General features: G+C 47.1%; 1 protein-coding gene across 2 annotated transcripts in view; it reads left to right on the top strand.

The window, feature by feature from the left end:
• The first annotated feature begins 21,833 nt into the window (after positions 1-21,833).
• Positions 21,834-23,498, top strand: part of FCHSD2 (FCH and double SH3 domains 2) — a 150,563-nt gene continuing 148,898 nt past the window's right edge. Inside the window, exon 1 of one of the 2 annotated variants that reach the window (XM_081860316.1) lies at positions 21,834-22,152. In XM_081860316.1, coding sequence (XP_081716442.1) covers positions 22,132-22,152 — 21 coding nt within the window. In that variant the 5' untranslated portion in view covers positions 21,834-22,131. The remainder of the gene's footprint in view (positions 22,153-23,498) is intronic. The other variant, XM_081860317.1, reaches the window with a different exon arrangement.

The raw sequence follows: 23,498 nt of genomic DNA on the forward strand, positions 1-23,498 counted from the left end.
AGCTCCCTTAGCCGTTCCTCATAAGGCATCGTTTCCAGGCCTTTGACCATTTTGGTTGCCCTCCTCTGGACACGTTCCAGTTTGTCAGTGTCCTTCTTGAGCTGTGGTGCCCAGAACTGGACACAGTACTCCAGGTGAGGTCTGACCAGAGCAGAATACAGTGGCACTATTACTTCCCTTGATCTAGATGCTATACTCCTATTGATGCAGCCCAAGTGGGTCATATGACTTACAGCGATGGAATGCGTCCCAGTTTTGTGCTGGGACACAAATTGGAGGGTAGGTGGCACCATGAACATAACAAAAAATACCACGGAGATATCCGCATTTTCAACAGTAGTGGGTCCATGGCTTTGGCTTTTGAAAAACAGGGGGTCTGCAGTACTTAGCAAATTGGGAATAGAGGACAGGCACTGTTTGCCTGTGCCCGGGGCAGATGTGCCTGCATGTGATCCAGGCAGGGGCAGAGCTGGCCACTTAGGTTAAGCCTCTCATCAGCTCCCCAAAAGAATGAGCAGCCACCCAGGTCACTTTGTGTCTTCCCTACTGTGGGGAGATGTATTTCCATTCAAATTACAGTGGTACCTTGGTTCTCAAACTTAATCTGTTCCGGAAGTCTGTTCCAAAACCAAAGCGTTCCAAAATCAAGGCGCGCTTTCCCATAGAAAGTAATGCAAAATGGATTAATTCGTTCCAGACTTTTAAAAACAACCCCTAAAACGGCAATTTAACATGAATTTTATGATCTAACGAGACCATTGATCCATAAAATGAAAGCAATAAACAATGTACTGCAGTCACACAATCGATCAATCAGTAGCTGAACTGGGTTCCACACAGTCACAAAAACAAAACAAAAAAGCCGCAAAAACAAAAATGCAAAATAAATAGCAAAAACAGACAGACCTCAGCGCAGCACTCAAAACAGACACTCAAAATGGAGCACGTTCGGCTTCCAAAAAAAGTTCACAAACCAGAACACTTAATTTCCAGGTTTGCAATGTTTGGGTTCCAAGTTGTTTGAGTACCAAGGTGTTTGAGAACCAAGGTACCACTGTATTGCAATTAACTTTGTGGCTAAATATACAAACAACCATACGCCATTGTTAATTGCATACCTCTTTTTTCCAATCCGGAGGGGTGGGCAGGAATGCAAATCCTCCTTTTGTGACCATGCACCCCCTGAATCGCTGTCCCAACCTTGAGTAAACCTGACTTGATAGGTCCATGAGAGACTTAGTAGGACAACTCCCAGGACTGGAATGTAGCAGCTGAAGGACAGAACCTCTTCAGAAAAAGAAAAGGAGGGGGGGGAGCCCTGCTTGTCAAAAACGCTTATACACCTGCGCAGAAATCCCAGAGGCCTGCAGTGAGCATCTGGGTGAATACTACACATGAAGGAAGAACTAAAAGCATTGGGCATCATTCGTGCTGGGGTTGCGGTCCAAAGAATCTAGAGAGCCCCAGGTTGCCAAAGGATGGTGTAAATGACGCTTTCTTGAAACAAATTGCTGCTGCTTCTTGGGAGTTTTTTTTTTTTTACTATCTATTCTTTATTGATTAAAAGATTTGCATGTCTATACAAACATTATGCATCACCTTGCCAACAAAGGTCCGTATAGTTCAAGCTATGGTTTTCCCAGTAGTGATGTATGGAAGTGAGAGCTGGACCCTAAAGAAGGCTGATCGCCGAAGAATGGATGCTTTTGAATTCTGGTGCTGGAGGAAACTCTTGAGAGTCCCATGGACTGCAAGAAGATCAAACCTATCCATTCTTATGGAAATCAGCCCTGAGTGCTCACTGGAAGGACAGATCCTGAAGCTGAGGCTCCAATACTTTGGCCACCTCATGAGAAGAGAAGACTCCCTGGAAAAGACCCTGATGTTGGGAAAGATGGAGGGCACAAGGAGAAGGGGACGACAGAGGGCGAGATGGTTGGACAGTGTTCTCGAAGCTACAAACATGAGTCTGACCAAACTGCGGGAGGCAGTGGAAGACAGGAGTGCCTGGCGTGCTCTGGTCCAGGGGGTCACAAAGAGTCGGAGACGACTAAACGACAAAACAACAACAACAACAAACATTATGTACTATCTCTTAACAGGAAAAAAAAAAGAAAATTATATAAAATAGAAAATTTATCTTATAACAAAGATAAGAAACAAAGAAATCATATTTTTTTAAAAAGAGACAAAGTTATTTACATAGTAAAAATACTCCTCAGCACAATCCTTCCCACCCTTCTCATTATACCGTTTGATATAACATTCTTTTTTACATTGTATAATCGGACTCAGCTTCTTGGGAGTTCTGTTGTAAACAAAATCTGCCCGTTTCCCCTTAAGGGGTATCCAAGAGCCCATATAGAGTCCTTACGTAGGTTCCCTATTGGTAGGAGAGAATAACAGAGGCCAACCAGAGAATATTGAGAAGCAAAGCAGCTAGTAAGCCTGATCTTTATTAAAGCTGTTGCAACAGGATGCTCCCCTCACATGCAGGAAAGGGGGAGGACCCAGAACAAAGGTGTGCCTGCCCTTATATAGACAATTTGAATTCCCTGCCCTGGAGCTCAAGGCCACCCCCTCCATACAACATACATGCATCACAGAAAAGGTGGTCTGCAACAGAAATTTGAACGTTGTTTTTCCTGTCTGCCAGGTTATCTGAGAATGCCTTATCTGATTGCCTTTCCTGGTAGTCTGCCCATTCCTTTAAGATGGTGATTACCCAATTCCTGTAACAAGGACGTTTTTTTTTAACCTCCTCCCTCCTTGCAGAGAAACATTTGGTCGGCTTGGGAGTCAAAATGGTTTCACGACTGTCTTCCTGTGCTGCTTCAGACATGTGGTTTATATATTTATGTACGTGCTTGCATGGTACATTTATGAATATTTACTATATATCTAGGGACCCGGGTGGCGCTGTGGGTTAAACCACAGAGCCTAGGACTTGCCAATCAGAAGGTCAGCGGTTCGAATCCCCGCGACGGGGTGAGCTCCCATTGCTCGGTCCCTGCTCCTGCCAACCTAGCAGTTCCAAAGCACGTCACAGTGCAAGTAGATAAATAGGTACCGCTCCAGCGGGAAGGTAAGCGGCGTTTCCGTGCGCTGCTCTGGTTCGCCAGAAGTGGCTTAGTCATGCTGGCCACATGACCCGGAAGCTGTATGCCGGCTCCCTCGGCCAATAAAGCGAGATGAGCGCTGCAACCCCAGAGTCGGCCACGAGTGGACCTAATGGTCAGGGGTCCCCTTTACTTTACTATATATCTAAGACCTTAAAATTCTTATAACAATATGTATGAGCAGTAATGGGGCCTTCCAGCTACCCTGAGATATGCTGGAAAAGAAACTCGGCTAAGCATGGAGCCTGTAACAAATTCCTGACATGCCTTGCAAAACGACTCCCTCTTTTCAGCAGGTGGAGAAAGGAGAGAGAGGGTCATTCCTTGATTGGACCCAAACCAAGTAAGGAAGATTTGGGGTTGACATACTGGCAACAGCCGGGGCGCAAAAAGTTACAAACAGGAATGCGACGCATCTAGGGCAGTTTTGGTGTGCAAATCTTCGCAGATGCTTCACGCACAATTAACTATGTGAAATATGCTTCTGGAGGCGGGGGGGGGGGAGTGAATTCTCCAGGTGCTACTCAGCTTTCGTTGCACCAGCTGTTTGAATGCGGAAAAATGGATCCTCAAAGTGGAAGATCTCCGGTTCTTGGGCAATGTGTTTAGTATCAGCACAGGAAGTTTGGCATTGTCATAGTTACGTAATAGGTTTACACCCCCACCCACAACGTATTTGTTCTGTCTGTTGTAAGGATCCCAGAAGTCTGCTCCGTAGGAACTCAGAGCAGGATGAATCAGTCTTTTCCATGAGTGTCTATTTTATATTGTTGGTGTTTTGACCATCATGGTCATATCAAAGTGTTGGTGCTGACCTTTAAAGCCCTAAGCGGCCTCGGTCCAGTATACCTGAAGGAGCGTCTCCACCTCCATCGTTTGGCCCAGACACTGAGGTCCAGCTCCGAGGACCTTCTGGTGGTTCCCTCGCTGTGAGAAGCCAAGTTACAGGGAACCAGGCAGAGGGCCTTCTCGGTGGTGGCACCCGCCCTGTGGAACGCCCTCCCACCAGATGTCAAAGAGAAGAACAACTACCAGACTTTTAGAAGACATCTGAAGGCACCCCTGTTTAGGGAAGCTTTTAATGTTGAATAGTTATAGATAGGTAGCCGTGTTGGTCTGCCATAGTCAAAACAAAATTTAAAAAATCCTTCCATAAAAAATTCCTTCCATAAAAAATTCCATAAAATTCTTATCTCATTATACATGACATAGCCATTTTTCACCTTCTCACCCCTTGCTTTTTCCTGTAAGACCTATTGCAGTCGTTAAGAGTCGTCAACAGGCTCATCACAGATATCTGCCAATCACCCATTCCCACCACCCTTCTGAGTAATACCCCTCCCCACCTTCCCACTATATAGAAGGGTCTGGTGACTTCTGATTCAGTGTATCTGAAGAAGTGTGCATGCACACGAAAGCTCATACCTAGAACTAACTTAGTTGGTCTTTAAGGTGCTACTGGAAGGAATTTTTTTATAATGTTGAATAGGTTATTGTATTTTAGTGTTCTGTTGGAAGCTGCCCAGAGTGGCTGGGGAGGCCCTGGGTATAAATAATAAATTATTATTATTATATCAGCCATGTCACAGTCCAGTCTATGGGAAATCAAAGTCCCAGCTGAGGACGTCGGGACTGGGGGCAAGATGGCGGTGTGGGAGCAGGAACGAGAGTCCAGAAGCCAGGGGTCCGAAGGTCAGGAAGCAGGGAGTCGTGAAGTCAAGGTCCGAGGATCAGGAAGCAAGAAGCCAAAGGCAGGAAGCGTGTTGCTATGGCCAAGAGCCGAAGGGAAATGCTGACCTTATATCCCTTCCTCGCTCTTGCGACCAGGTGCAGTGAGTTACCAAGCGGCCTCACCTGTGCGGCCGCGCCTTGCCTCTCCAGAACAAACTTAGGAAGGCCCCGATCCTGCGAAGCCCTACTGATCACAGGGCCTGGCTCCTGCACACACTCCTGGCAAGCCACAGAAAAATAAAAACATATACTGGTGCAATATTGAAAAACAGCATTCACCAAAATGTCTTCACATTATTATTATTATTATTATTAACAAAAAGGTTAAAAAATAATAAAACAAAACATCTATTAAAATGCAAACAGTTAGGAGAACTAATACATTTAAAAGCATCCAGATAAATTTTAAAATCAAACGATCCAATTAAATCAAGGCAATTTGGCACCTTCGTCTCAGTAAGATTTATCCTTCGCTCCTGGGCTACCCCTGCAAATCTTGTAATGTCGTTTGTCACCAGTTTGTCAGAATCAGACAACAAATACGGAATGTTTGCTTGATCATCAGTATCAGGTTTCTTATTTAACAACTGCAGGATAAACTTTGCCTGTGGTTCAGAATGCAAGGGACGGTATAGTAAATAATGATAAAGATCTTCAACTGCATGGGCAGCACATTGGTGCTGTTCTACCAGATTCTTTCCATAAAGTCCTTCTAAATATCAGTTTTCCTGCTGTTTTTCGTGTTATTGGTTGCTGGGTTTTTTTGCATCGCTTTGAGACAATTGTGTAGAAGGCGATTAATAAACGGATGGTGATTATTACAATAAATTCTGATCCTGGCTTATTGCCACAGAGGTCTGGCGAAACATAGCTTGAGTAATAAGCCGAGCAGCTTGCAAGACTTCTTCCAACAGCTTAGGGAGCCATACAAACCCAAGATTCTCCAGGATGAGGAAGTTACTGGAGGAGGATAACGAAAGCTTTGCTGGTAAACATTAGGATGAGCGCGCCAAACTTCTCTGCAACTTCTGCGACAATTTGGGGTGGGATGAAAAGTGCTAAGAAGCAAGCGGGCAATAGGGGGCAAGACCATCAGATTTGGAAAATCTGGTATCGCTGGATCAAATTTGCCAGTTTCGTTGAATTGATTAAACCAGGGGGCGGCAAGGTTTTACCTGCTTGGACCAGTCAAGACCCACTCATGATTTCCAGCATCTGGGCATGCGCAGACATGATTCGCGGTGCCGCGGAAGCAAGTCCCCGCACCACACCGCGCAGGTTTAGCGCAGCGCACGGGGACTCACGAAGCGGGCGGCTCGTGGGCTGGTTAAACTGCCCCCAATGACCGCAGGCTGCCTGATTTTGAATGAACGTGCAATTGATTGTTACTGTTCCAAATTTTATTGGGTTCTTGTTTTCCTGAGAGGGTTATGCTTTTCTGAATAATGCTTTTTATATAGGGTAGGGACGCGGGTGGCGCTGTGGGTTAAACCACAGAGCCTAGGACTTGCCAATCAGAAGGTCGGCGGTTCGAATCCCCGCAACGGGGAGAGCTCCCATTGCTCGGTCCCTGCTCCTGCCAACCTAGCAGTTCGAAAGCATGTCAGAGTGCAAGTAGATAAATAGGTGGGAAGGTAAATGGCATTTCCATGCGCTGCTCTGGTTTGCCAGAAGTGGCTTAGTCATGCTGGGCACATGACCCGGAAGCTGTACACCGGCTCCCTCAGCCAATAAAGTGAGATGAGCCGCGACTGGACCTAATGGTCAGGGGTCCCTTTACCTTTACCTTAGGGTGGACAGCACTGGGGACAAGTTTATGGAACCAAGAGGGCAGTGGCCTGAAAAGTTTTGGAAACCACTGCTTTAACATTTATGCAATGTGCCACTAATAATAATAATAATAATAATAATAATAATAATAATTATTATTATTTATTATTTATACCCCGCCCATCTGGCTGAGTTTCCCCAGCCACTCTGGGCGGCTCCCAATCAAGTGTTAAAAACAGTACAGCATTAAATATGGGAAATGATCTATAATGAACTGAAAAAGGTATTTAAATATACCTTCCTTAAGAAACCAGAGGCCTTCCTCTTGGGCATTGTCGGCCAATTGGTGCCAAAGAAAGACAGAACATTCTTTATGTACGCAACAACTGCAGCAAGAATACTCATCGCAAAGTATTGGAAGACACAAGATTTGCCCACCCTGGAAGAATGGCAGATGCAAGTGATAGACTACATGGAGATGGCAGAAATGACTGGCAGAATCCGAGACCAGAGAGAAGAGTCGATGGAAGAGGATTGGAAAAAGTTCAAAGACTATTTGCAGAAACATTGTAAAATGTTTGAATGTTAAAATGATGTTGGATTTAAAGAGAATATGGCATTAGTGATATAGTTAAAAGGAGTATGCAAAAAAATTTTTAAAAGAAACGGGGCAAAGACCAGAGTAATATTATGCCGAACTTAAACAAATTGGCACAAGGGATTAAGTTACAAAGCATAGGTAAAAATTGATTTTGAAAAGAGAAGAAAAATTGGAGATATAATAGGTTGAAATATATAATTTTAAATGAGGTTTGAAAGAGGGTTAGAATTTGCTGAACTCGATTGTGTAAAGGGGAACACAAAAAAGGGAGATGCGAGGAAGTCAAGAAAGAGGGTTACATAGATATTAAGTTAAAAATTGGATTTTTTCTTGTTTATGTTCTTATTGTCTTTTTCTGTTTCTTTGTGATGTATTTTTTCTTTTTGTTTTGTTGTATGTTTGTTTTATTATATAAAATCTTAATAAATATCTTTACAATTCCCATCAAAAAATAAAATAAAAATAAATAAATATTAAAAACTTCCCTGAACACGGCTGCCTTCAGATGTCTTTTAAAGATAGGATAGCTGCTTTTTTCCTTCACATATGAAGGGAGGGTGTTCGCTAACATGGATGGAGCAATATACATATTACAGAAGGTAGGAATCTTTCTGTGCTTGTTAACAACGGCAGGTCACTGGAGCCGCAATGCCATTTGCAGACCGAATATGCCACCTCTGTTTCTCAGTGGATTAATAAGTAACAGGGAACTTGTTGGGGCAGATTTCTCTGTTGTTAAGGAAAGATTTGGATGCCCAGGTTGTTGTAGCCCAGTCAGAGATGCTTATAATGTTAAACGTCAGGCAGGGAAGTCTCTAGCTTACTTGCAGTACATATGAAAAGGATCTAGGGATCTTGGTGGATCTCAAGCTTAATATGAGACTACAGTGTGATGAAGCAGCAAAAAAACCTAATACTATTCTAGGCTGCATCAACAGGAGTACAGTGTCCAGATCAAGGGAAGGTATAGGTAAAGGGTAAAGGGACCCCTGACGATTAGGTCCAGTCACGGACGACTCTGGGGTTGCGGCGCTCATCTCGCTTTACTGGCCGAGGGAGCCGGCGTACAGCTTCCGGGTCATGTGGCCAGCATGACTAAGCCGCTTCTGGCAAACCAGAGCAACGCACGGAAACGCCGTTTACCTTCCCGCTGGAGCGGTACCTATTTATCTACTTGCACTTTGACGTGCTTTCAAACTGCTACGTTGGCAGGAGCAGGGACCAAGCAACGGGAGCTTCGAACTTCAGAAGGTTGGCGGTTCGAATCCCCGCGAAGTGTTGGTGCTGACCTTGAAAGCCCTAAATGGCCTCAGCCCAGTAGACCTGAAGGAGCATCTCCACCCCCATCATTCTGCCCAGACACTGAGGTCCAGCTCTGAGGGTCTTCTGGTGGTTCCTTCCCTGCAAGAAGTGAGGTTATAGGGAACCAGGCAGAGGGCCTTCTTGGTAGTGGCGCCCACCCTGTGGAACGCCCTCCCATCAGATGTCAAGGAAATAATCAGCTATCTTTCCTTTAAAAGGCATCTGAAGGCAGCCCTGTTTAGGGAAGTTTTTAATATTTAATGCTGTATTGTTTTTAACACCCGATTGGGAGCCACCCAGAGTGGCTGGGGAAACTCAGCCAGATGGGTGAGGTATAAATAATAAATTATTATTATTATTATTAGGGGTGGGGCAGCGGCAGCGGCTCCTTCTCCTTAGGACCACCCCTGGGCCAGCCAAGAGGAAGGGGAAGGGTGCAGCCGTCTGTCAAACACAGCTCCACTTCTGGGTCTGAGTGTATTACTGTGGGTGGTAAATTACAATTTCCAGAATGCTTTTTCTCCTGGGGATGAGATGTGCTTTAAATGCATGCTTTAAAACAGGCATAGCCAAACACGGCCCTCCAGGTGTTTTTGGGACTACAACTCCCATGATCCCTAGCTAGCAGGACCAGTGGTCCAGGATGATGGGAATTGTAGTCCCAAAACATCTGGAGGGCCGGGTTTGCCTATGCCTGCTTTAAAACAAAATAGTTAAGAGTTAGACTTCTGCTAGCATCGCAGTTCCTTGGGATTCAGCTCCCTGCCCACTTTCTCTGGAAGTTCTATACAGGGCCAGATTCTATACAGGGCCGGATGAGGCCCTAAGCTACTGAAAGTAATGGGGCCCTTTATATGTATAGCTGTCCTTTGTCAACAACAAATTGTCACTTTCTTTGGTGTTGAATATATGCTATATGGTAATTTATGAACCGAATAGGTATCTAAAGCCATGTGCACATAACAAAATATGTATTTTATCAAAGTAATTGTTACATGAAATCAGTCAGTAGGCATAAGACTCATACCATTAGTCTCTGCTGCCTGATCATCAGTCTACAAGCACTCTTTAATATTAGATAATAGGTACAACCAGATCCTGAAGCTGAGGCTCCAAGACTTTGGCCACCTCATGAGAAGAGAAGACTCCCTGGAAAAGACCCTGATGCTGGGAAAGATGGAGGGCACAAGGAGAAGGGGATGACGGAGGACGAGATGCTTAGACAGTGTTCTCGAAGCTACCAGCATGAGTTTGACCAAACTGCGGGAGGCAGTGGAAGACAGGAGTGCCTGGCATGCTCTGGTCCAGGGGGTCACGAGGAGTCGGACACGACTAAACGACTAAACAACAGGTACAACAGCTTGACCTACATTCAAATGTGCTACACTGCAGTCTGCAGCTGCATGCTACATATTGCCATGCAGAATGTAGGCACCCTATATATATTTGTTGCTGTTTAGTCGTTTAGTCGTGTCCGACTCTTCGTGACCCCATGGACCAGAGAACGCCAGGCACTCCTGTCCTCCACTGCCTCCCGCAGTTTGGTCAGACTCATGCTGGTAACCTCGAAAACACTATCCAACCATCTCGTCCTCTGTCGCCCCCTTCTCCTTGTGCCCTCCATCTTTCCCAGCATCAGGGTCTTTTCCAGGGAGTCTTCTCTTCTCATGAGGTGGCCAAAGTCTTGGAGCCTCAGCTTCAGGATCTGTCCTTCCAGTGAGCACTCAGGGCTGATTTCCTTCAGAATGGATAGGTTTGATCTTCTTGCAGTCCATGGGACTCTCAAGAGTCTCCTCCAGCACCATAATTCAAAAGCATCAATTCTTCGGCGATCAGCCTTCTTTATGGTCCAGCTCTCACTTCCATACATCACTACTGGGAAAACCATAGCTTTAACTATACGAACCTTTGTTGGCAAGGTGATGTCTCTACTTCCTATATATAGAGAAATGAGCAAACCAGTGATATTTGAGGGAGCAGGCTAGCTGGCAGGGCCCCTGGCTTACGTACATCCTAGGAGCCTAGGAGTTTTTAGTGTTGAATATATGCTATATGATAATTTATGGAACTAATAGGTATCTAAAGCCATTTGCACACAACAAAAATTTTTTATCTTAGATTTTGGAAATGTACATCCAGTTGTTTTTCCCTTTAATTTTTTGGGGGGCCTCCCAAGAGAGTGGGGCCCTACGCTATAGCTTGTTTAGCTTATACGTAAAACCGGCCCTGGTTCTATATCTGAGCGAGGAATGGCATCATCTCACCGCCAGCACGCAGCTAGATAAATGCACGCCTCAGCCTGCCACTTCAAGCAGCCACCCGTGACATATTGTGAACTGCTGAAAGCATATTGCATGGCAATTACGCCGTCTAGTATATTTTTAACTAGAAGTAGCAACACCCTCTCGGCTCTTAAATCAAGGCAGGGTGTTTCACACCAAACAGAGGCATCATCACGCAGCAAGAAAGAGCCTGTAGGAATGGGAAAGAAGAAGAACGTCCCTGCAGTTGCCGATGACGCTCGGTCTCCGAGCTCACAGTATTATTTTCATCCGCATGCCAGTATATTTTCATAGATGAGCTTACGCCATCTCGCACGGGGAAAGGTAGATGCAAGACGAACAAGTTCCTAGCGATCTTTGGGCCAAATCTCACAGTCCTTTGCGTCCTGGCCAAGGTGCCTTATTATGCAAGCAATTATTATTATTATTATTATTATTATTAAGAATTTTTATTGCAAAGTAAATACATCAATACCAAGCCATACATAAAGAATAACATAAAGAAAAAGAAAAAAGAAAGAAAGCAAAAAAAGTGAAGAAAAGTAGACAGTAAAAGAATAAAGAAAAGTATAATATTTCAATACAATAAACACTATTTCACAAAATACATTGGTACCTCAGGTTAAGTACTTAATTCGTTCCGGAGGTCTGTACTTAACCTGAAACTGTTCTTAACCTGAAGCACCACTTTAGCTAATAGGGCCTCCTGCTGCCGCCGCGCCGCCAGAGCACGATTTCTGTTCTCATCCTGAAGCAAAGTTCTTAACCTGAGGTACTATTTCTGGGTTAGCAGAGTCTGTAACCTGAAGTGTATATAACCTGAAACGTATGTAACCCGAGGTACCACTGTAATAATAGTAATAGACTTCCATCACTCTCACAACACTTCCTTTCACATTTCATATTTTATCTGTATTTCAGTATTATTTTCATCTTAATATATAGATATGTATATATATATATACATTTCCCCTTTTCCATTCACGAGGTCATTCTAGACACAGCCAAATTTTTACATTAGAACCTCATCTTTCTAAATAATCATTCAAGCATTTCCATTCCTTCTTGACTGTATTAATTGGCTTTAATCTTATTACATCCGTCAATTTGGCCAGTTCCAAATATTCACATAATTTACATAACCATTCCTCTTTGGTCAGTACCTGGTTACCCTTCCAGTACTTAGCCACCAGGATTCTCGCTGCAGATGTTGCTTACAGAAAGAATTTAGTATTTTCTCTAGAAATATCACTATTCAATATTCCCAAAAGGTATGTTTCTGGTCTTTTGCTATGTGAAGTTCTTAGTAACTTTTTTATTTCTTCATGGATCATGTCCCAGAACTTTCTGATCTCTGGACCTGTCCACCACATATGGCAGAAGGTTCCAATCTGCTTTGTGCATCTCCAACACTTATTACTAAGCAATTTGTTCATTTTAGCCAATCTCTCAGGTGTTAAATCCCACCTAGGGAGCATTTTCAGGTAGTTTTCTCTTATTAAATAAAGCGAGATGAGCGCCGCAACCCCAGAGTCGTCTGCGACTGGACTTAACTGTCAGGGGTCCTTTACCTTTACTGCACACTTTAGCATATGCATTTTTAAAAACATCACTTGTGTGGGGAACAGCATTTCTGAAAAATGCAAATTTCACAGGACAGCTGTCTGCCTGTTCACATTTCGTTTGGGAAAGTGTTGATTTGGCAGGTTTGCCTTTTAAATGCAAACTTTCTCCTTCAACCCTCAAGAGAAGAGTAGCCAGGCAAATGCCAGGGAGCCTTTAAAGGCAGGACTTCACATTCAGAGAGGTGAATAACAACAACAACAACAACAACAACAACAACAACAACAACAAATTTTTATTTATACCCCACTCTCCCCGGCCAGAGCCAGGCTCAGGGCGGCTAACATCATAAAACTAACACAGTATACAAAGAACATAAGAACAGGCAATCAATTAATTAAAATGCATCTTAAATCTAACTGAAGGTAAAAGGACCCCTGACCATTCGGTCCAATCGTGGCCGACTCTGGGGTTGCGGTGCTCATCTCGCTTTATTGGCCAAGGGAGCCGGTGTACAGCTTCCGGGTCATGTGGCCAGCATGACTAAACCGCTTCTGGCGAACCAGAGCAGCGCACAGAAACACCGCTTACCTTCCTGCCAGAGCGATACCTATTTATCTACTTGCACTTTGACGTGTTTTCGAACTGCTAGGTTGGCAGGAGCACGGACCGAGCAACGGGAGCTCACCCCGTCGCAGATTCAAACCGCCAACCTTCTGATTGGCAAGTCCTAGGCTCTGTGGTTTAACTCACAGCTCCACCTGTGTCCCAAATCTTAAAACTAGTTCAGAACAAATTAAAATCTGGACAGATGGCAGTCCACGGGTAGAACTGAGAGTGGTTAATATTCTCCAGGGCCAAATGTGAACCAAGGAGATAGTCCACCTGATCTAGGGTTCTGTTTTCATTTTCCATCTGCGGGTCTACCTCTCCCAAGCCAAACATTTAAAAACCCATGAGAGATCTACGACTGGCAGCTGGCGCTATGTTGCAGATGTTTCCCATGGAGACTAATCCCGCTACCAACACCCAAGGAACATAATTATTATGAGTCAAAGAGTTAACAGCCAAGCTAGCAGGACGCATGAACAGAATTGCTGCACTCCAGCAGGCTTGAAATAGTAATAAAGAACAAAGGGGGGCTTTCCAGGCTGTTACTATTTTGGGGTGAGATTCCATCGCATACCGGCAAATTTGGTTTCTGCAATTATGGTCTATGGGGTGTTAGGATTGGGGGGCTCATCAGCCTGGGAAGGTAGCCGAGATTGTATCCAAGAACACCGGAGTAACACCCTGAAATATACCTTTTCCAGGAACCACAGCCAGGTTTTTTTCTTTCTCAGCCTCAGTTTCCTCTATGTAAAATGGGAGCAACAACCTAAACCACAGCACTGAGGAATGTGGCAGAATGGCTATTTGAGCACGTCATTCTTTCTGCGTCCAGCTGACATGTTAACACATTTTTTTTATGATGGTCTCCCCCTTTTATTTAAAAAAAATACCACCAGGCAGGGGTCATGTGACAAGAAGCCATCCCAAAGGTACAGATTGTCCTGCCATGGATATGAACAGGCAGCAATGGTTTCGCCTGGTGGATGCCTGCCTGTTGAAGAGATGCCTAAGTTTGCAGTGGTGTGGAGACCACACTAGCATCAGAAGAAAGTTGAATCCGTAATGTTCAACACTTTCCCAATCCAGTGCTCCTTCAATACGATCTCATTTTGCCCTTCGGAAATATACCATATTTTTCGCTCTATAAGACGCACCAGACCACAAGATGCACCTAGATTTGGGAGGAGGAAATCAAGAAAAAAAATATTCTGAATCTCAGAAGCCAGAACAACAAGAGGGATTGCTGCGCAGTGAAAGCAGCAATCCCTCTTGCTGTTCTGGCTTCTGCGATAGCTGTGCAGCCTGCATTTGCTCCATAAGACACACACACATTTCCCCTTACTTTTTAGGAGGGAAAAAGTGAGTCTTATAGAGCAAAAAATATGGTACTTTCCTGGCCTTTGGTTTGTGGGAGCAGCTCTCCCTCATGTGGAGAGAACCAAAACAACAAGGAAAGAGATGGGGGGAAGGATGCGGAATAGCTTGCACAAAACAGCAAACCATGCTTTGGGCAGAATACTTAAGCTAACAGCTTTCCTAAATCATCATCATCATCATCATCATCCCACCATTGATCCAAGGAATTCAAGGTGGCATACTTTTGTGCTTCTTCTTTGGCGATCCCTCGTAGCCAAGTAAGATTGCCTTCCATAAACACAGTTTTAACAATGTCCGTAAGTGACTGTGGAGGCCAATTCTGGATCCACACGTCCTTCCACAGTGGGGACATAGATTTCCGGGCGGGAGTTGATCACGGTGAGGGTTTGCCAAGCGTGCCTTCTTCTTAGCACGTTTCTCCCTTGTGTCCTGAGTTCGAGTGTCTTCAAAGCCCATGACACCTTGGCTGTTCTCCAACCGGAGCGCTCGCAGGCAAGTGTTTCCCAAATGAAAATAATGAACAGAGTTGGGGCAATAACACAAACCTGTTGAACACCTGATCCCCCTGTGAATGGTTCACTTTGAGAGCCATTGTTATCTGTGATTGTTGTTGTCATATTATCATGGAGGAGCCAAAGGATGTTCACAAATTTATTTTGGCAGCCAATTTTCAGGAGGACAGTCCACAGGGCATTACAGTTTAGTGTCGAAAGCCTTAGTCAGGTCAATAAGCACCATATACAGGGGTTGGTTTTGCTCTCTGCATTTTTCTTGAAGGTATTGAAGAAGAAGAAGAAGAAGAAGAAGAAGAAGAAGAGGAGGAGGAGGAGGAGTTTGGATTTGATATCCCACTTTATCACTACCCGAAGGAGTCTCAAAGCGGCTAACATCCTCCTTTCCCTTCCTCCCCCACAACAAACACTCTGTGAGGTGAGTGAGGCTGAGAGACTTCAGAGAAGTGTGACTGGCCCAAGGTCACCCAGCAGCTGCAGGTGGAGGAGCGGAGATGCGAACCCGGTTCCCCAGATTACGAGACTACCGCTCTTAACCACTACACCACACTGGCTCTCCAGTGTGAGTGCACACCTCCCCCAATGTGAGATAGTGTTTTGCCTCTCTTCTACCTGAGCCTGTTCTAGGAGCGCAGGAAGCTGCCTTAGATCAGGTCAACAATTTGAAACACTAAAATGTTTCTAAAATGATGATTTAAAGAGAGACTGGGCCCCTCCAGATACCCCCTTTACTGTGCATTCATGAGGATTTGCACTCTTGATGGTCTAGGAGCCGGTTATACATGTTCCCGCTTTCAACACACCTGAAAACAGCTCCTGACCATTGCACACCCTATAGCTGTGACGTCAACATATGAGAGTTCTGGAGGTGAAATAGTTAAACAGGTTACCCAATCAGAACCCAGGGGGGTGGAGTCAGAGGGACTATAAAACCAGCTCTGGGAGTGGCGAAGGGGGGAGTTCGTTGGGAGCTGGGTGGTTGGAGTGGGAGTGGATTGGGATAGAGTCTGTGGGGAGGTTGAGTTAGTGTAGAGAAATAAGCTGAGTCAGGAACATTTAGGAGCTAGGAAGACGAGTAAATATCTGAGAGGTGGTTTAGTGAGTGAGAGCAGGCAGCGGAAGTTATAGGTCTGGATAGGCACCCCATAAATGTAATTGACCGATACCGTTTATGAAACCACATGCTTGTTAAATTGCAATAAATAAACAGAAGTTTATGTTCCAGTTTAAACCCTGACTGGACTCAGTATTGTCCCAGGTAGAGCCTGGGTAGTGGCAGCGAGAAATAAAGTGGTGGCACAGGGATCAATAGACGGTGAAATGTCCAGGGACCCTGTGTGATCGCCACAATAGCTTCCTGCTGAATCCTGCAACTTCTCAAAACACAACTGCCCTGGTTTACGTTTTGTCCCGTTTCTGTTTTGCAGTAGTGTAAAAGCATCCCTCGGTACGCAGGTGGCACTGTGGGTTAAACCACAGAGCTTAGAACTTGCTCATCAGAAGGTCGGCGGTTCGAATCCCCGCGACGGGGTGAGCTCCCGTTGCTCAGTCCCTGCTCCTGTCAACCTAGCATTTCGAAAGCACGTCAAAGTGCAAGTAGATAAACAGGTGGGAAGGTAAATGACGTTTCCGTGTGCTGCTCTGGTTTGCCAGAAGCGGCTTAGTCATGCTGGCCACATGACCTGGAAACTGTACACTGGCTCCCTCGGCCATTAAAGCGAGATGAGCACTGCAACCTCAGAGTCGGTCATGACTGGACCTAATGTTCAGGGGTCCCTTTACCTTTAAGAGCATCCCTCCAAATAGAAACAACACTGGAGAAGCATTGCAGAACTAATAAAGAGGAATGGTGTGTGGACAGACCAGCAGAAATCCACCATTCAAGAAATGGGTGACATGTTGCAGACTCTCCCCCCTGCAAAAAATCCCCACTCATCTAATGGGGCTCATCTCTGGGGTCTTCTCAACTCCAGACAAGATCCAACCAGTCTAGCCTATGACCTGTTCTTCTCCTACACCTAAGACACAGCCTCCAGCCAGGTGAGAAGAGCAAAGTCTGCTCCTCCTTTAGGAAGCCTCACTGAGTAAGAGGTTCGCTCGTCACACTGGAAGCGACTGAAAATACTACCTTTTTGCATACAGTGATACCTCGGGTTAAGTACTTAATTCGTTCCGGAGGTCCGTTCTTAACCTGAAACTGCTCTTAACCTGAAGCAACACTTTAGCTAATGGGGCCTCCTGCTGCCACCGGAGCACAATTTCTGTTCTCATCCTGAAGCAAAGTCCTTAACCCGAGTGTTGCTCTGTTATAGCAGCCGTATGGTGCTGCAGCTGCCGGCGAGGGTACCGCTGTAGTGGTGGGGCTGGTGGCAAGGCAGGTGCAATGACAGGCACAGGAACGAGGCAGGGGCATCAGGAAGTTTTGCCTACAGTGCCAAAACGCCGCAGAGTGGCCCTGGTAGAAATCCCTGCCTTTGCAGAGCTGGAACGCACAGGGAGAGCCATAGCAAACAACAATAACTACTAGTTATGGGGAGGCCTCTTAACTTTTTGCTAAAGGATTATTTTTCATTAATAATCAAAGCTGTTTTCTGCATGTTAAATCAATCGCAGTTGTAATTCTACTTCATCACATTCCCATTTTGCAGATGAGAGAGCAAGGCGCTGGGCCTCAAGCAGAGATGGGACCTGAAACCAGGTCCATTCCCGCCTCCGCCACTTTCCGCTGGGCTTCAGCAGCTTTTGGGAGGAAACAGCCCGTTCTTTATCCATCTTCCCCCTCCTAAGGAACAACTTGCCCTTTCAAGCCAGGGATTGCTTTAAGGCTTGTGTATAAAACTATCAATTGATCTGCTGAGTCCATTATCTTATGGAGTTGCTCTTCGCATCTTTGCCAGCAGGCAACTGAGAATTCAATGCCTCTTATTGTATTTTATCATTGGCTGGTGATCGACAAAAGATTCTTTAAAAGGCTGCCAAACAGAAGTCTACAAGCCACCGCGGGCAATGACAGGCAGAAATACAATCATTTTTGTTTTGCTGTTAAGAGAGAGAAAAAAGACATGGTGGGAAATTCTGACAGCTAGCAATTTTGACAACGGAACCAAAGAAATAACCCTGGCAACATATGCCCCCTAGTGGCAAAGAGACCAAGATGATAAAAGATCTGGTTTTGTTAGGCAAGGTTGGAATAAAACAGGGGTCAGCAAACTTTTTCAGCAGGGGGCCGGTCCACTGTCCCTCAGACCTTATGGGGGGGCCAGACTATATTTGGGGGGGGGGGAATGAACAAATTCCTATGCCCTGCAAATAACCCAGAGATGCATTTTAAATAAAAGGGAACATTCTACTCATGTAAAAACACACTAATTGCCAGACTGTCTGCAGGCCGGATTTAGAAGGTGATTGGGCTGGATCCGGCTCCCGGGCCTTAGTTTGCCTACCCATGGCATAAAAGGTAAAGAACCCCGATAGTTAAGTCCAGTCACGAACGACTCTGGGTTTGCAGCGCTCATCTCGCTTTACTGGCCAAGGGAGCTGACGTTTGTCCGCAGTTTTTCCGAGTCATGTTGCCAGCATGACCAAGCCACTTCTGGTGAAACCAGAGCAGTGCAGGACAATGCCATTTACCTTCCCGCCGGAGCGGTACCTATTTATCTACTTGACAGGAATTCGGACCGAGCTCACCCCCCACCCCCCCGCGGGGATTCGAACTGTCGACCTTCTGATCGGTAAGCCCTAGGCTCTGTGGTTTAGACCACAGTGCCACCCATGTCCCATTAAGGTTGGAATAGCCACATAATTAGTACTTTGCAAGAACTGGATTACCTATCCATTCTTAAGGAAATCAGCCCTGGACAGATCCTGAAGCTGAGGCTCCAATACTCTGGCCACCTCATGAGAAGAGAAGACTCCCTGGAACAGACCCTGATGTTGGGAAAGATGGAGGGCACAAGGAGAAGGGGACGACAGAGGACGAGGTGGTTGGACAGTGTTCTTGAAGCTACCAGCATGAGTTTGACCAAACTGCGGGAGGCAGTGGAAGACAGGAGTACTGGCGTGCTCTGGTCTAGGGTGTCACGAAGAGTCGGACACGACTAAACAACAAGAACAGGAATGGTCAAGTTCCACGTATAGGAACCAGCTCGAGATCCTTGCGCCCTCCCCCCCAATAAAATATTTGAGGGGGCTGCCATTCAAATAGGTGTCTGTGCACCATGTCATGTGATCAATCGTGCAGGGCAGGGCTTATTTGGGCCACCCAATAAAGTTGGCACCCCTGATTCCATGTAATTTGCATTTTGAGTTTGCCCCATTGTTTGGACCTCTGTTGCAGCCTGGCAGACCCTCATCACTATCCCTTCTCCTTACAAAATGACAGACGAAGACTGAAGTCTTATAAGCCTTTTCATAGAATCATAGAGTTGGAAGAGACCACAAGGGCCATCGAGTCCAACCCCCTGCCAAGCAGGAAACACCATCAGAGCACTCCTGACATATGGTTGTCAAGCCTCTGCTTAAAGACCTCCAAAGAAGGAGACTCCACCACACTCCTTGGCAGCAAATCCCACTGTCAAACAGCTCTTACTGTCAGGAAGTTCTTCCTAATGTTTAGGTGGATTCTTCTTTCTTGTACCTGAGAGTAAGCACCACTGAATTCAATGGGACTTTTAGGCACTTTTGAGTAGATACAGTTAAGGTTGCACTACCTTGTTTATTTAAAGAGAATCCTTGACATCTTCATGTAGGGCTGGGGATTCCACTGCCTTAAAATCTGAAAGCCAATGTGGTGTAGTAGTTAGAGCAGTGGTTCTCAAACAAGAAGCATATTGGGAAACAAAAATTAAAAAACACCTACTGCCTAATTTATATCACAGAACACAACTACTTTATAATATGATCAAGGGACATCCAGGAAGTATAAAACGATACAGCGACATAAGAATATGAATCACCCCCAAAATATAATTATAAATGAGCCACTTGCATAATGAACATGTATACAAACTCAATGAGAGATGTGAGCTTTCTTTTGCAGGGTAATCTCATTCATTAGGTCTAATTTTGAGACAAACACACTCCTATCTCCTCATCAATACAAAGAAACCTTTCTCTTTTCTGATCTTTCATATTTGTCAGAGTTGAAAATCCTTGTTCACAACAATATGCTGTGGAGAACTGTAGAATAGGCAATGCTCCTGCTTTCATTTGAATATATATATATATATATATATATATATATATATATATATATATCTATATCCATATTCTGCAAATTTAATTTTTCCTTATACTATCCTATATGACACTGACATGTTTCTTTGGTGGTCCTTGAATCTTCCCACCACACTTGTCATTCTCTCCTGCCACACCAGTGTGGAATGCCATATTCTTTGAGAACCACTGGGTTAGTGTGTTGAGCTAGGAGACCAGGGTTCAAATTCTCACTTTGCCATGAAGTTTGCTGGGTGACCTTGGGCAAGCCTAAGCTACTTAACAAGGTGGTTGTGAGGATAAAGTGAGGAGGGTAACTATGTACACCACCTTGAGTTCCTTGAAGGAGCAAGCTAGAAATGCAGTTAAGAAACCTTGGAGAGCACGCTGTGCACAATCTATTCACTCTGCATCCAGCACACCTCCACCACTGGTTTTGGGGTGCGGGACACATGTACGTTGGCCATACCCCATTGTTTCTTATGACCTACTGCATTTTTAAAGCGTTAACCCCCCCCCCCAATCCTCAGCTCTGATCTGAATTACGAAAAATAATGACTTTTATTTTAAATTGACCCTGAGTCTACAGCCTCAGTATAAGGCAGCTTGCCATGAACGCATCAAGGCTTACTACCCCGCAACTACGCACCGGATGACCGAATTTCCAGGCAATTGCGCGCAAGCTCCAGCAACGGGACCCCAATTAGACCACACGTGCATATATGCAAATGTATCTCGCCTGCGCCTCGACGCATTCGCGGCGTCTTTCCGCTAGGGGGCAGCAACAGCTAAGCCGGCTCTCGCTATTTAAGCACGCTCACACGCGCCAGCCAATAGGGAGGCGGGGTAGCGTCGGCGCGCGCCCTCACCGCCCACTTAATCCGCCTGTCAGTCAAATCAGAGCGCGAGCGCCCCGCTTAAGCCCCGCCCCTCGAGACTCTCCCGTGTTTCCCCGCCCCTTTCTCTCCCCGTGTTTAGGTGGTCGTCTGAATAAGCGGGTTGCGGGGCTGGCTTGGAAAGACACCCCCTTTGGGGGAAACGGAGACGGAAAGCATTCGCGTTCTCTCTATCTCCCCGCGCCGCCATCCCTCCCTCCCCCCCCCCAACGTTGTCACGGATGTGAAGCGCGGCGGGTTCTCCTTCACACGTGCGAGGCGATGAAAAGCCGGTCCCGCGTCCGTCACACCGACACGCGCGAAGAGGCCACTCCTTAAAATTAAAAAAAAACAACCTATTTTTTTTTTGTCCCCTCAGTGAGGCGGGAGCGCGCGCGCGCGCCTCATTTTCCGCCTGTCAGGCCGCCGCCTCCTCCTCCTCCTCCCGCTTCCCTCACAGTCGGTGAGGGAAGCCGTATCCCGCTCCTCGCCTCTTCTCCCCCGACAAATCTCTCTCTCTCTTTCTCCTCACGCCCCCCAACCCATGACTCGCTCCCCTCAGGCCCACACACACGGGAAGGAGGCGTGCGCGCGCGCCCTCCGTGAGCTGGGCGGCAGCGGCGCCTCAGTGAGAAGACCCCCCCCGTCGCCGTCGCCTTTTATAACCTCGCCTTCTCCCGCGCGCGCGCGCCCCCGACGCGAGGTCTCTCTCGCGCCAAGCTCCTCCCACCTCTCGCCCGAGGGGCGCAGACGCTCGGCCCTGAAAGGCGGCGGCGGCGGCGGCGGCGGCGGCGGCGGCGCGGGAAAGGGCGGGCCGAAAGCCGCGCCCCCTTTTCTTCCTCCCACTCCCCCCCCCCGGCGCCGTAGCCACGCCCACCGCTCGGTCTCCCTCTCTCTCCGCCCTGGCCACGCCCACCCTCAGCTCCCTCTCTCTCTCTCTCTCTCGCTTTCTGCCTCTGCCGCAGAGAGAGCGAGACGCGCCGGGGACCGAGCTGGGCCGGCTTCGCCTCCTCCTCCTCCTCCGCCGCCGCCGCCGCCGCCTCCTCGGAGCCGACCGTTGCCTGCTCCCCTCCCCCTCCAGCTCCCCTCAGCAGAGCCGCCGCCGCCGCCGCCGTTTGGGGCGGGGAAGGGATTGATGTGGAGGCCGAGAGCGGCAGCGCCGCCGCCTCCGCCATGCAGCCCCCGCCGAGGAAGGTGAGGAGGAGGAGGAGGAGGAAAGGGGGGGGAGTTGGAGGGGCAGGCCGTGCGCGGGGGGGGGGGTAGAAATTAAAACCGGGGGGGGGAGAGGAGGAGGAAGGAGGAGGAGAGGTGCTGCCCCCTCAAAGGCGGGGGGGGGGAGGCTGAATTGAGGGAGGGGGGCTCTGAATTGAGGAGGGGGGGATGCAGAGAGAAAGACAGCCTTGGTTGCAAAAAGAGGGGGGGGCGGGTGCGTAGTGGTGTGTGGGGAGGGAAAGGGGAGCGAACGAAGGGGGGGGGTGGTCCGTGCTTTAGCGTGGGGGGGGGGAGGAGAGGGTCGTTGAAGGCCCCGTGGGGGGGGGAGGGTGATTAGGATTTGGGGAGGGTGTGTATATGTGCGTGTTATAACTGTGTTGCATTTGGGGGGTGTGGGGGTGGCACCCACCGCAGCAGGGGCTGCAGAGGTGTCGCCTGTGGAACTGGATTTCGGGGGCATGGCAGGGTTGGCTCTGTAGAGGGGGGGGTGAAGGGGGCATCAGGCAGGGAGTTTTGATGGTGGGGGGGGTCAATCAGCTGTCAAGCAGGAACCTCTGAATCGGGATGCAGGTGGAAGGGATGCTTGGTGTCGGAGGCTGGAGTGCAAAGCCATAGGCTTTTTATTTGGGGGGGGGTGTTGCATCTTGGGGGAACAGGAAAGGAGGGTTGCAGAGGTGTCTGCTTGGGCTGCAGAGCTGCTTGTGGCAAAGGTGGCATAGGGCAGGGAGGTGCAGAAGACAGGCGTGTGGTTGGGTCTCCTTCCATGAATTGAGGCTTCTTTTTTTTTAAGGGGGAGGTACAGTGCAACTTGTGAATGTGAGCAAGGGTTGCTAGATATACAGTGGCACCTCAGGTTACATACGCTTCAGGTAACAGACGCTTCAGGTTACAGACTCCGCTAACCCAGAAATAGTACCTCGGGTTAAGAACTTTGCTTCAGGATGAGAACAGAAATCGTGCTCCGGTGGCATGGCGGCAGCAGGAGGTCCCATTAGCTAAAGTGGTGCTTCAGGTTAAGAACGGACCTCCAGAACGAATTAAGTACTTAACCCGAGGTACCACTGTAATTCTGGTGGAAGGTAGGTTGCTGTCCCTGTGGGACAACATACACTAAGTGTTTTGGAGGTTGGATTCAGATTTCAGTGGGTGGGGGTTGGTAGCAGGTTGCCCTGGGGCATGGAATTAGTGGGGTGCTGTTGACATACTGAGATTTGGGGTGTGTTGAGTGTCGGGTGGGATAGTGCCATGCAGGCTACCTAAAGGTAAGGGGCCGTTGGCACAGTGAAGGGGGTACGGGGCTTTGCAGCAGTGCCACATTCTTGCAGCAG

The sequence above is a fragment of the Podarcis erhardii genome, assembly GCF_964252035.2.
Source record: "Podarcis erhardii genome assembly, chromosome: 4".
NCBI lineage: Eukaryota > Metazoa > Chordata > Lepidosauria > Squamata > Lacertidae > Podarcis > Podarcis erhardii.